Source organism: Saccoglossus kowalevskii, chromosome 17, assembly GCF_978046115.1.
Source record: "Saccoglossus kowalevskii chromosome 17, keSacKowa6.1, whole genome shotgun sequence".
In the NCBI taxonomy this organism is placed as follows: domain Eukaryota; kingdom Metazoa; phylum Hemichordata; class Enteropneusta; family Harrimaniidae; genus Saccoglossus; species Saccoglossus kowalevskii.
Genome location: NC_140657.1, coordinates 20,645,309 through 20,659,675, shown reverse-complemented (window position 1 = coordinate 20,659,675; position 14,367 = coordinate 20,645,309). Strand labels below are relative to the sequence as shown.

General features: G+C 36.3%; 1 protein-coding gene across 2 annotated transcripts in view; it reads right to left on the bottom strand.

The window, feature by feature from the left end:
- The window catches only part of LOC100370992 (nuclear receptor subfamily 6 group A member 1-like), a 126,412-nt gene that overhangs the window by 80,520 nt on the left and 31,525 nt on the right, over positions 1–14,367 (bottom strand). Inside the window, exon 1 of one of the 2 annotated variants that reach the window (XM_085492134.1) lies at positions 4,682–5,225. The exons of the other annotated variant lie outside the window; for it this stretch is intronic. Within the exon in view, the coding sequence (XP_085348260.1) occupies positions 4,682–4,691 (10 nt within the window). The 5' untranslated portion in view covers positions 4,692–5,225. Of the gene's footprint in view, positions 1–4,681; positions 5,226–14,367 lie in introns of those variants that run through there. 2 annotated transcript variants of the gene reach the window in all.

The following is a 14,367-nucleotide window of genomic DNA, read 5'->3' as shown; positions in this document are numbered from 1 at the left end:
TTGCACATACGTGGAGCTTTTAGCAGGAGATGCGTTATTAATCACAACACTATGAATAAATAGTATCCCAGTGATTCTCCATTGCACTGAAACTCTTCGTTGAGTCCCTGGGAGCATGTTGATTCCCATAGTGATGATGTATGCAACACTGGATGGGGCTACGAGACAAGGTGGTTTTAAGTTGTACGAAACACGAAACATAAAAGCTTGTACATGTTATATAATATTTTTATTCCCGAATACTTTTCTTCGTTCAGCTGGTAACAAATATTTATGACATAGTGCCATATCACTACTCGTCTTCGAATAATCGTGATATGACTCTTGCATCACCCATATTTTCCTCATCTGAACAAAGAAAAATATTAGGGAAATATACATCTGACAATGAGAACAATCTTGCGAATATTTCAAGCATTACTGGACTGCATCAACCTCTATGAATACTTTGTGGTATTCATGAAAAAACCAGTAATAGATGATTGGTACTATATTATCTGCCAAGAATTACATGCACTTCAATCTTGTTGAGTACCGCATCTAGTATCCGTATGTTATCGAGCAGATTCAAAGAATTAAAGTTTTAATAGGGGTCACTCATATCTACAAAAGAAAACTAAAATATGCCTACTTATTGGAGTTCTCAATTATTATACTAATTCATTGATACATCTGAAAATCATCAATTGATACCGTGATCTTAAAAAATATCTTCTTATTATATTAAGTTTGAAAATATAGTTATTAAATTTGAAAAAATTAAATTCACAACAAAATAAATGTAAAAGGCAGCAACATTTTAGTTTGTGAATTCAGGAGTTCCCTCCCACATCAGTATTTTTGCATTTTTTCTGGAAGACCTCTTTCCCATGCAGCCAACAAGCTAACATAACTTGATTTTTTGGGATTCCATTTTGACTCGGAAAATCTACAATATCAGTTCCGTTAGAGGGCCCAGTTCTCCAATGAGACTTATACAATTATAAAATAGTTTGTTTACATGAAATTCAAACTCAGTTGCAAGATGTGAACATTACTTGAAGTAAATGTAAGCGCTCTCACTTCAAATAGAACAAGTTATGAAACATGTCTCCACGATACTAAGCTGCTTTTAAGAGCATAATTAATTTTTTTGTTTTGAATGAAAAACCATTTGTAATTTAAAGAGAAAGCACTCAATCTCTGGGATTCCATGCCTCTATATATGTTATGTACGCTATTATTTAAAGATACAATGAGGATAATTTGTTTAGCAATGAAATTTATAGTATATAAACAAACTAAGTATAAAAACAAAGTAAATTAGGGACAACAACATTTTTTTCACCTATATGGCCACATACAACTTTTTTTTTCTTTCTAAAGACCAACCTCCCCAGCAAGTCAATGAGGTCGACTCAACTTGACTTTTGAGGATTCCTTTTGACTCCGGATCCCTACAAAATAAGTCATGTTAGCGGGCATACTGGTTGCACTAAAACTAAACCATGCGTTACTCAGTTGTATGGAAATTCAACAATACTTTCTAGGTTTGAACATAGCCGATAAAGTACCACCGTCGTCTCGAATTTCCTCCTGACTTTTTCTAAAAGTATTTTTGGCATAGACACGCTTGCATTTGCTTGAATCAATTCATCAGTGAATTTCTGGCCAGAACAGATCTGGACAAGACTCCTGTATACGGTTATACTGGATACATTTTGGTGGGACAAATTCAACTGCTTGCTCTACTGGATACAAAAAATTGTTGGAACTAAGGAATTGACCATCAGAAACTTTTGGGTAAAACTACTGCAAATAATTCTCTTCCTTCACCTAGTTTGAGCTAATTTTTTTCACATAGAAAATGCTGTAAACAAAAAAAAAAACAATTTTTTCCCACTTTCAAGTATGTGTAGAATTTATTTTTATAAATATATTTTTTCCCTGTAATTTTCTTTGTAGATTTTTTTCTCTGTGCACATTACACCCCACCCCACCCCCACCCCCGTTTTTCTAATGGTAACCCCCTGAGTGTTTATAAAGGACTCAACTACATTGGATAAGAAGTGGCTTAAATGTTTGCAACTCACTCAATAATTTCAAGTGATTTCTACATTTATTTCTCCTTTTTCAATTACTGCCTGGAAAGGTACATTGATTGGTGATGGAAGCATGGTAGGCTGGAATTTCGTGACAAAAAAAGTGCGTTGATGACCAGTTTAGCTACACAATTTATTCAACCAAGAGTGAGTCCTGATTTGAACGGTATTAAAGACACCGTGCAAATATCATCATCACCACTTGCTCAGCGCATTAGAATAGAAGTCGATATTAGAGGGTGAAACACACTGGCACATTTAGAAACTTGACTCTACACAATACTATTACTACAGCGAGTGAACACTTCTAAGATCGAACGTGACTGCCGTGCCAAGACCATGGTCACGCCAAACTTGAGAATAACAAACAGTTTACGATATAACATGCCCATTTTACCCTACTACTAAATGGTTCGGGACGACGAATGAATTTGCCTATTAACCTTATGCAAAAAAATATATAATAATATTATATATATAAACACGATCAAAATTTGAATTATTAAAAGTTGATTGAGTCGGATCGGAACGTTTCGCCTTCAAAATTGCACACAAATTCAGACCTCGACATCTCGAAGAAAACTACAACAAAATAAAAACCTACTTGTTAAAGTTGCCGGCATAATAAGCTGGGGCGGAAGCGTTGCTTGCTGTGTCCACATTGATGTCGCGAGATTCCCGCCTCCGTTCACGATGATCCTAAACATTATTTTTTAGCAGAGCGAACTTGAAACAGTGTGTATGATATTTTTCGCAGTTTTGTCTCGTCACTGCATGTGTTCATGAGCCGATGACATGAAGCGAGGCAACAACTATATCTGGCGGTCGTTCAATGCATGACTGAATACTTTGAACTCGAGACGAACCTCTACGCTGCCATTGCGTAACAAAGCTCTCATCTACTCAGACGGTGGGGAACATCTAATTACAAAAGATAGAAATGATTGGTCGTATAGCTGTACGCGTTTTGGCTTTGACTGTCGACGCACTCAAATCGTAATACGGGGGGGGGGGCTGATATGGACGGCTCCGCGCAGTAACTATAAACTTATCATAAATACTACATTTCTGTTCAACAACAAAATATTCTTTAACAAAAATTACAATAATAATTGCGATTAATGAACTTCTGATATCCAGTCTACAGATAGGCGAAGTTTTTCTTTATCGCCCCGTTATTAAGCCATCGCCCCTTACACTGAAGTAGAACGATCTGGCGCGGCCTTCACGTTGTTCTGACATTGCAAAGTTTTTGAAGCGTTGGGTTAGGGTGAACCATTTAATATCCGGGAGTTTAGGAAATGTGTCGTGATATCATGAGTAAGGCAGTATTTTTCTACTAGTGTGAAATCAATCGCGTTTTCTTTCGTAAGATACTCAGCACTAACAAAACATATACTTGGACGTACTTGTATATTTTAAAAGCGGGCGAGCAAATCTGGGGCATTAATTGCACGACATGTTGTATTATTCCCTTGGTCCGTACGCCGCATTAATTTGCATTACATTTATATGCGATATTGTACCGTACATTAAATTATACTATAGCAATTTGGCAATCTTTGTAAGAACCAGATTTTCAAATCTAAACTGGGTGACGGAAGAGACACCGCGTGTCCACCCCAACGCTTCACTGCTATCATGATTTTAATATTGTTAAAATATTTATATACTTATACATGTAACATCGACATGTCGACGACGGAGCAAATAAATAACGCACAAACTAACTAAGTATTCAATATCTGCATATATGACGTATTAATAATTATTGTAATTGTATCCATATTTGGAAAATGATTTTTTTTTGAACAGTTGAAGTGCCTGAAAGTGTAAACAATGTGCATTGTTAAGCAATACGAGAAACGGCAGCCACGTGGAGAGATCTTAGTGAATTCTCAAAACAGCTCAAATACTAGTACACATGATGTGATTACTAGCTTCGCGCAAAGAATATGTGATCAAAAATATCATGGTACCCACCCACCCCCTTCCCGCCATAGTATTCAGTTCAAAACATCCACTGATAAGTAATAACAGAACAATGCATAGTTTAATTGGGGGCGACAGTAGGTTTGAAACCATCAAATAACGTTGAAAAAAAGTCGTCAACAACATTGAAACAAAGACTTTAGAAAAATTGATAATGTCTTTGATTGAACGGTGCACTTAGTGAGTCGGAACATGCAAATTGACAACTTCGTGTTTTGTAAATTTTGTATATAGGTACTGACTAGTGTAACACTATCTGGGCGGTATTTTGTTTTAAACATGCAAATTAAAAGACGACCTACAACTTTGGCGACGCGATCCACCCCCCGCATCATTGAGGCAAAATTAATATGAAGAAACCCATAAAATATTTCATTATCACGAGTGCAAAAGACGAGGCGTAAAGTAAATCGAACGCGACAATCATAAAACAGGTGTTAGAACGGCAGTCCCACCAGACGCGTGACCCGAATATGACCGAAGGAGTCCGTGAACTGAGATTCAACTCGGTTTGTCTGCCGTCTTGTGCGTATAACAAGGCTATGTGATCGGGTAACGTTCGGGTTCAGTGAGCTCTTACTGCCTTTCTCCTTTAAAATTGAACTTACCTACTAACATAGGTACAGTGTAAATCAACAGACAGGTGTCCGTTTCATCGTTGGCGGTGTATCTTGGTATACGACCCCATCCACTCGGCCACTTATTCTTCGAAGACCGACCTCATTTGGCCATCGGCTAAAGCGATAAAAATGTCTGTCTTCTAACCCCTGACCCAATACCGTGGATTTTCATTCACATAAATTTACATAGTAAATTTGTTTTGTTTTTTTTATTTGCTGGAAAACTGTTGCATTTACAGGATTATATGTCATTTTGTGCATTTTAGAGTCTCCTAAGCAGTGTGGCTTTAAACGTGGCGAACTTGTTTTGCGTGTATCAAATGAAATCAAATCTCTGGTTGATCTCACCGCGTAGTTCGTGTGAGCATTGGCTGCTCTCGGAGTAGAGGCGGTTCACACGCAACTTTTCGCTGCCGCTTTATCGAGCTCTAATTTACCGCAAAATTCTGTGCCCATTGCGGCGATTTAAAAAAACATGTTCATGTGAAAATGTGACTTAAACCACAGGAATTACCCAGCTGGTTGTTGCATTCAAATACTTTGACTATTCACCGGAAAAATCGTTGTCGTGACACCCAACCAGCTTAGAATGATATATTTATAAGCCCGGTTTGAATACCAGTTACAGGTCACATCATGAAAAGGCACCATTGACGTTTGACAAAAAATCATGATGATTCGTTTTGGACAACTTGAATAGTAAAAATAATATGGATTGTAATAATTTCACTATATACAGACGCAAATAACTATTACATTTGCGAGTGAATGGCTATAATACCCCGGAATAGCATCAGAGATGTATCATTTCGATAAGTCTTCGCCGAGGGGTGCGAAGCGCATCAGAAAGTGAGAACACGTTTGAAAAAAAGAAGAGTCGAGTATGAAATGTAGAATGGCGAATTCTTGTCTGTATAGTACCAAAAAAAAAATGCTCAATGCCGTGTTCTGAGTAGGGTGGGGTTGTGGGAAATGTGCATTCCATTTCAACAGCACGCCACCGTACGCCACATTTTATAATAGCCCTAGCGAAAAATCAATTGACACTCAGCGTACACGTCAGCTAAAACCAATTGTGCACCTACGCTCTGACCAAAGATGGACTCAGACAGTTGGACAATCAGATATCCTGCAAACATTATCATATTGCTCAGTTTAAAAACAAACAAAAAACTATTCGAGTGAATTTGATAATATAAATGAACATTCGATGTGAATAGAATAGAATAGAATTGATTAGAATATATGATAAAAAAAATTATTAATCATTTTATTTTTGGCACGATAACATGCTACCATTTTTTCTCCAACTCGAAAATGAATATGTTACTAATACGTATTATTATATGGGTTGGCCTTTTGAAAACTGCTTGGGAGAATTCGATCCTGCACTCCTCTCCAGTTCTCAAGTGGGTGAACCCGTAAGTCGGCGATTATGCGGCCGATGGTGAATGTGTCACGTACGTGTTATAGATGGGATGAAATCTTGGGCACCGCCGCACGAGGTAAACTGACCTGTTTTGACGAGTGAGAAGTTTCAGGGGAGGTCAAAGTTCATTTCCGATCCAAACCAGACTCTCCTTAATTTCACAGGCTCTGTGAGGATTCGGTTTCGCCGCAGGACATGGAGACTGATATTAAACATTCATTCAACTTATAGTTTAAGCTGTTTACATGAGTATTAGACTTTAAAGCGTGTTATCATGTCTCGGGTATACCGCCATATCATTCCAATAGGGACAACTGAGAGTCACATACAAGAACACAAACTACAACACAAACTTTTTCTGTGATCCGCTTCGAAAAATTAGATCTGTAATCTTGTATTTATTTATTTATTTATTTATTTATTTATTTATTTATTTATTTATTTATTTATTTATTTATTTATTTATTTATTTATTTATTTATTTATTCATTCATTCATTCATTTATTTATTTATTTATTTATTTATTCATTCATTCATTCATTCATTCATTCATTCATTCATTCATTCATTCATTCATTCATTCATTTATTCATTCATTCATTCATTCATTTATTTGTCAATTGAAGCTACAATGGAATATGAGCGTTTGACGAGACAGTATTAGCAATACATAGAACTAAGTATTTATCTGGCGAACGCAAGGATGTTGTCACGTGACTTCCCATGCGGGCATAGACTTCATATAGCATACATACAACCTTCTTTCTGATCTTCTGTTACATTGCCATTTAGTATGTTTTATATTTTTCTGCACCAGTTTATAGTAAGCATAAATAAATAACAGGTCCATTGCACCACTGAATACAGCGCATGGTCATATTGTTTCACTCAGTAAGGTACACTTGACTTAAAGCCACAGCTGGAACGAACTCGGCATTGAATGTGAAAGATTCCCATGACCCGGAAGAAATACATCGCTATCTATCATAAAATCCCACGGGAAAACCACCTGTTTGAATGACATTGATGTTTTTTTTCTTTGCTTCTTGCTTTATGTCTTTGCACTCATTGTTTAAATGAGTTACTTTTCCCGAAACTTCTCTCAACTATGGATCGTATTTTTTGGGGGAAAGTATTTCTAAACATGAGGCAGGTATAGGAAAACTGAAAAAATATGCCTTATTAGCAAAATTTCGGTAAAATGTTTAAATATAACTGTTCATACATAACATAACCCGCTTCACAAACTACTAGTATCATTTTGTACTAACAAATAGTAAAAAATCTCCTTCCCCTTTTCCAACATGTCATTTCCGAAGAAATAAGAATGGAGATCATATTCTTCTTGCACAGAGGGTTTACCTCCAATATTAACATTCCGGGACAGCGAACGGGAATTACGCTGATTCCATGGTGTCGAATGTGTATAATATCAATGATTTTGCAATGTCATGCAAGTAATATTCCCGGATAATCAACGGAAAAGAAAAAGTACATGCAATCTCTCTTGTGTGAACATTATTGGTTATTTTATCGGTTCCATAAATTCACTCAGATCCTGGCACCGCTCGTCACACACCGTACCAGGAATGAAGCACGTATGTTAGGTCATACACCAACAGTCTATATTCTTATATGCAACAAATTGCGGCAATTGTATCCCTAATACATCAAAATACTGGATTTATTAACATATTTTATGCTATTCATGTTGTCATACTTTTGTCAGAAATTTCCCCAAGTGAACACACTTGTACTAAGGGCATCAAACCAAACCTTACTGCGTAGGCTATAGTAGCTTTGATGCCGTAAATAGGCCGTGGTTTTACGACAATGTACATATGCCGTGTACGGTGGTCCTTTTCTCACCGACACACCGATGAATTGGCTGCCACGTTCGGACACACTGGCTAGCCAAAAAGTTTTTCGCCCCCGGTTCCATCACAAAATGTTTTCCGAGGAAATGTATTCCAACCTTTTTCAAAATGTGGTCACTGTTTATAGTCTCCGGTAGACAAAAATCCATCTCTACTTGAAATATGGGTGTATTGAAAACAGACTGATGGTCTTGATTAAGGGTTCGCCATTTGAAAACCAGGGTAAGCTGGAAGATTTAAAAAAAATATTGTCGAGGATGAAAAAAAAAAAATCACAACTACATAATGTAAAAAAAAAAATGTTGTGGGGCCTATGAGATTTTTTTTTCAAAAATAAATCTGCAAATTCAAAATTTCTATAGTCTCTGTCCTCAGTTTTAAAATTGGTAACCCCCTTAAGGAATTTTGTGTTTTCACTGCCATGGCCATAGTTTTCCTGGGTTTATGATTTGTTTGTTGGTAATTTCCGTTTGTGAATTACCCGATTATATTAATGGCGGACCCTAAAACGTATGGACTTATCCGCACTGTTTTTTTTTTCTTTTGACTATCAGTGAACACTAAGCCATTGATTTAACCTTGATTTTCCGCCAAGAAAACGGTATTGAATAAAAGTCTTGTCAAATAAAGACGTCACTGACATCTGTGGTTACCATTATTCCCTGTTCCTCGCCATGGAGACATTACGTCATCATTCTACACTTGAGTAATTTGAAAGGTAGTGAAGTCCAATCACAGAATTCTAGGTCGAGGTTACATTCAAAACGCCCCAGTGCTGAGTATGAGTCATTGGACCCCCTAGCACAGTGACTGTAAAATGAATCATTATCAGCAGACGACATTGAATGCTACTTTTTTATTTTATTCCAAAACTTTTCATCCGAATGTTTGATGAATGACACATTAATTGAATCTCTAAGATCTATGAATTAGTAGTTTAGTGATGGAAATGTCTTTAATTGCTTTTAAAGAAACGAAATATCCAAGATAATAACTCTCGCGGGATCTCGTCGACATTATACATCGGTTTCAACCAAAGTCGCAAAGGTTTGGGAAAGTAGGTTATCTCAGCTTTTTGTGTTGATTATTATTTGAGTGAAACACGTTATGCGCATGCTCATAACTATCTATCACAAAGGATCGAGTTATTTTTAGTGATATGTATGTCAATTTAATTTTCCAGAAACCGTTATAATCAACTTGACTATGTTCAATGTTTTTCCAAAATTTCATTTCATTTTTTTTCCAAATATTCAATAATGAAAATCTAAACCCATTTACTAATTGAACTAGTAAATCAGCCAGGCATTTCCCACTTGAAAACAATGAATAACTTAAAATAGAACAAAAAAATAGCAAATTAAATGATATATTTATTAGTAACTGTTTTTTGGGGGGGCGAGGGCGGAATATATTTCTCCAAAACAGCATGGGAGTAAAAGAGTAACAATCATACACAAATAAAAGGCGCTTAAGTCAATGTTCACATCGAAAATATTTCTATTTGGTAAATGATCTAAATATATAACAACAGTGTAAACAATGTCACATGATGACTGTTTGGGACAAAATTTATACTATTGTTTTTAGAAATGTTCCTCCATAAAGACTAAAAGTGTTGTTACAAAACTGGCATCTAATTTAATGAAAATTACAGGAAACCTGCAAAGATTATAACCCGATTTTGACGTGAAATCCCCCACACCGCGTGCCTACCACGTTTACTACTAAATACGTGTCATGGACGACAGAGGAGTAATTAAAAGATAGTTCTATTGTACGTAGTTGACGCTGATGTCACGGTGTAGATCCGGTGCCAGCGTTTCCACAAATTCTACAGGGGGGGGGGGGCAAATAACCTTGACATACATGCTGACGAATATACATACTGAAAAGTAATTTTCCAGTAACTACTCCAAACCAGTACAAATTGAACGATATTCTGAAACCCCCGCCAGGAAAATGGTTGAAACCTTCCCTGGGAGTTTTCAGCGATGTCTGCCTTCTAGACCGATTGTACTACACCAAGTGGCTTGCCAGAAACTTGAAAGTGCACCTTTTTTTATTTTAAATCTGAAAAAATGCGCGAATATATTGATTGTTTTAGAAGATATATTTATAAAATATATTAAATCATCATTTGTTAACATTAATGTGTTTCATCTTTTTTTTGTCAATGTTAATAAATATGAAAACTACAATAAGATAATATAAATAACAGACAAACTACTGAAGTCCGCTTCGTCTTTCGATATTAAATACATTTCGTTATTTTCAAATACAATACGAACTTCGTGATTGGTTGAAACGCCTTGGAGTGCCAACGCCCACCTAACGCTCGGTCGGTTGTCACGAGTATATCCGAATATAACCGTGTAGTACGATAATATTCCAATCACGAATGAAATATAAAAACGCATTACAGTAAATATTCGTCAATATCGAGTAGGAAGCTTGACTATTTCAAAAAAACTTGAATTGTGCATACTGCTCTATGCATAGTCTGCGACTTGAGCGCATGCATGTTCATTTTCAATGTTATTTATAATAATAATAATAATAATAATAATAATAATAATAATAATAATAATAATAAAATATATTATTATTAATAATTTGGCATAGTTGTTTTTTGTAACTTTTCTAGATTTTGTATTCGGTTCTTGCACGTAGACTGAATAATAATAATAATAATAATAATAATAATAGTTTTTTATTTTCGACTTTTTTTTCTGTTATTTAAATGCTGTCAATGTCCGAGCTATATCTAGTTATTACAAACTTGACATAAATTCGTCTACAAATAATACATTCAAGTTAAATTAATTAATTAATGTACAGCTCTTTGTCACAAAGAAATCGATTATCTTCGAAAACCAAACGAGTCTGGAGCTTTTACATTCAGAGTTTAGCAGCGTATGAAATGAAACTATAAAAGCATAAATTATCGGGCATCAAGCTGTCTCGTGGTAGCTTGACGTTGATGTAAGCCAGAGGATATCAGCGCTGTTTTCCTTGGCTGGTTATCGAGTCGTGTTCCTTAACTTAACGTTTAATACGAGTCTAGACGGTGATCATTAGCCATCGATTTATCCACGAGTTAGGGGAACTGTCTGATCCTGATTATACAAGCGCTGTACTCGGTGAAGGCCGGATAATAGACTTCGCATGTTGCGTAACCTTCAGCCTATGACCTTAACTGCCCTCGTTCATGTATGAGTCTCGTCTCCATGACAACGCAAGCGCTAGACGCGATTACACAATAAAGGCTTACTGAGCAAATGCAAATGTCAGGCTTGTAAGTTTGCTATGGGCGTGGGCGAGCCTCGTTCACGGGAACTCCTTTTTGTCGTGACAATAAACTCCAAGTGTGTTTAAGTATTCGTTGATTACCGGCGCCGTTTTCCTGAGAGAGAGAGGCATCGCGTTACCATCGTTCCTCCGCTGACTGTGATTGGTCGAGACCAGTCTGAAAGTGGCGGGTCGCTTTTACGCTATTTAATTTTAGGGGGAGCAGAGAGCGCGTTATACAGCTTTCTAGGAATATTTTTTTTTATTCTTCGCTGCGACAGCTCAGACTAGGATTTGCGCCAATAGTTAATGGCGTACACAAAAAATCTAGGTATAGGCACGGACTCGCGTAGTAGTTGATGGTGTGGTCTGAATAATATCATCTTACGACCTCGCCCCAGAGAACGAACACTTTTCAGACAAGAATACTTTCTTCAAAATTTGTAAAAGATATTTCGATATAAAACAATCAGAAAGAAATATATCGCAATTCTGTGACATTCAGTCAACAATTCAGTAGTTTTCTCAAACATGGGGGAAGTCGGTTAAAGAATTTGTGTAGGATAATCGTATGAAAATGGTTGAGCTTCTTTAAAGAAATTTAGCTGAACTTTTATGTTATTATTCCGAGTACATTAATTATTAAAAATGTTATTTTTGCATGATAAGATTGTCGATCTTAAGTTTTTATACAAATATGTTCATTTTAAAGCCAGTTGTCCGTATTTAGATTCAATTTCATTGAATGTTCAGTTTTAGCTTTAATTTTCTTTTTCGGGTTTCATATTGTCGAATAAATCACAATGCACACAGATATTCTTTTTTATATATAACTTTGTCTACATATAATGATTTATCAAAATATTTCGAACATATTGTTATTTGACAGCTTTAAGTTTATTAAAAAAATACCACCATGAAATCATCGTAAACATGATTTGTTATCTTCCTTATTTATACATGTCTTTGTGTTTTAATGTTGTATTATAATTATAGAATTACAGCGAAAGACGGAGAGGGAGTCTATATTCATAGACAATTATTACCGTGTCTAACCATTTTTTTCAGAGAAATTATATTTACGGGCTGATGCAGCAATGAACAAGGGTGGTGTGAAAATAGAATTGATGTTGTAAATTTTTTTTTTTCGCGTCACGACGCCGTGTGGCATTGTAAAACTGCCACTGTACCTCAAAGCTCGGGCTTGATGGATCAGCAAAACGGAATGTTTGTTCATTGCGCTTGCATATTATCTTGCATGCTGACTGATAATCAGTTTTCACAGACTCCGATGTATTAATTGGCTTGCTTGTATTAATTATATGTGCCAGTATCACTGCAGTGTTATGCCCTATACTGTACGTTAAAAATAACCGCAAGTCTGACTTAACCAGACATATCTGAGCTGTCTGTCTGTCTGTCTTCAGGGGCCCTGTTTTCGAGATCGTGACTGGTATGTCCCGGGGTGATACGATCTGTGACTTTTACTGTTAGGACCACTCTTACGTATCTATAAGTGTTTGTTATTCATGACTCGATGTACAGAATAACGAAAAAACACGCTTCCTATAATATTTGTTTGGTTTGTCTCAACTTTTGGTTGACATGATATCATAGTAACAATTCTAAATATGTTGACAAGACCTTCCCATCTTTTGAATTCAACTCAAGAGATAATTGGCGAATGAACCGATCATTCATACATTATGCTATGTCTACTTTTCATGTCACAAAGATGAGTTAAGTTGAAAAGATAAAATAACATTTTGGCAAACGTCATTGAGCAATTTTAGTGTTGTTTTTTTTAGCATTTTACCAATTTTTGTTTTGTGACATGCAACATGATAAATATCATATATATTGACGTGCAGAGTAATTTCCATGATGTATTACAAACAAATGTGCATTTATGGTAGACGGTGGCAACAAACGCTACATTATTATTTCTTGCGTATCATTTAAAGCGGGAGAGTCGTCACCTGCACACGCGCGGGAATTGAGTCCCAAGCGACGATAACAACACGCGCTAAAAACCCAAAGGTTCATTGGTAGACGCTTGTTTGTAAACAATGACACGCTATGGCCATCTGACGCATGCGCAGGTGACGACTCCCTCGCTTTAACATTGTTTTCTTTAAAAAAAAAACAAAAAACAGATATACAGTGACCGCAAAGGATCTATATTATGTTTACTGGTATTGAAATAATATAGACGGAATTTTAACAATTCTGAACAGCCAAAGGGTAATAAAGATGTAACGATGTTCTGCAAAATTCTAATGCTCTTGATATTACAATTTATGCTTATGTTGAAGTCATTCCTGATAGTGTCAATCAAACCCAGCCTACTACTACTGGAACAGACTTTCTATCACCATACCGTAAGCAGTTCACCGTTATGATTGGTTAAAATTAGACACGTGGTACAGACTATCAAATCCCTGGAATGATTGATTAAAAGTAGACACTCGACACAAACTAGCAAATCACTGTCATAATTGGTTAATTTAAAATTGACACGCGACACGGGCCATCAAATCACTGTCATGATTGGACACGCGACAAAAACTAGCAATCACTGGTTTAAAATTAGACATGCGACTCTCATGATTGGATAATTCACAATTGGCACGCGGCGCAGGCTAGCAAATCACTGTCATGATTGGTTAAAATTAGACACGCGGTACTGACTTGTAATTTAAATAAAATGTACGCAGTAGAGGCTTGCAATTAAGCGTGACAGCATAATTTTGCTCAAGTTGCCCATATTCCAAAACGCATGTGAATCCCGGTCGCACAACTACTTTGCTATAATATAGAACGCACGTGACTCACGCGTGGTACATTATAGCTCGACAGCAAGGTCGTCTTTAAACGTATATTTGTCTATATGGCTCCTTATGATGCAAAAACATCTTTAACGCAGCAACAACATTTTCCGTGTAAAAATCCCTTGTTCAACAGACGACCACCTGTTGAAATCGAATGACCCCCCGACCCCCCCTCAGGCTGACACCCTCTTTGAAATTTTCTATTAATATTTATGCAAACTCGCAAGTTCGTTGTTTACTTGCAT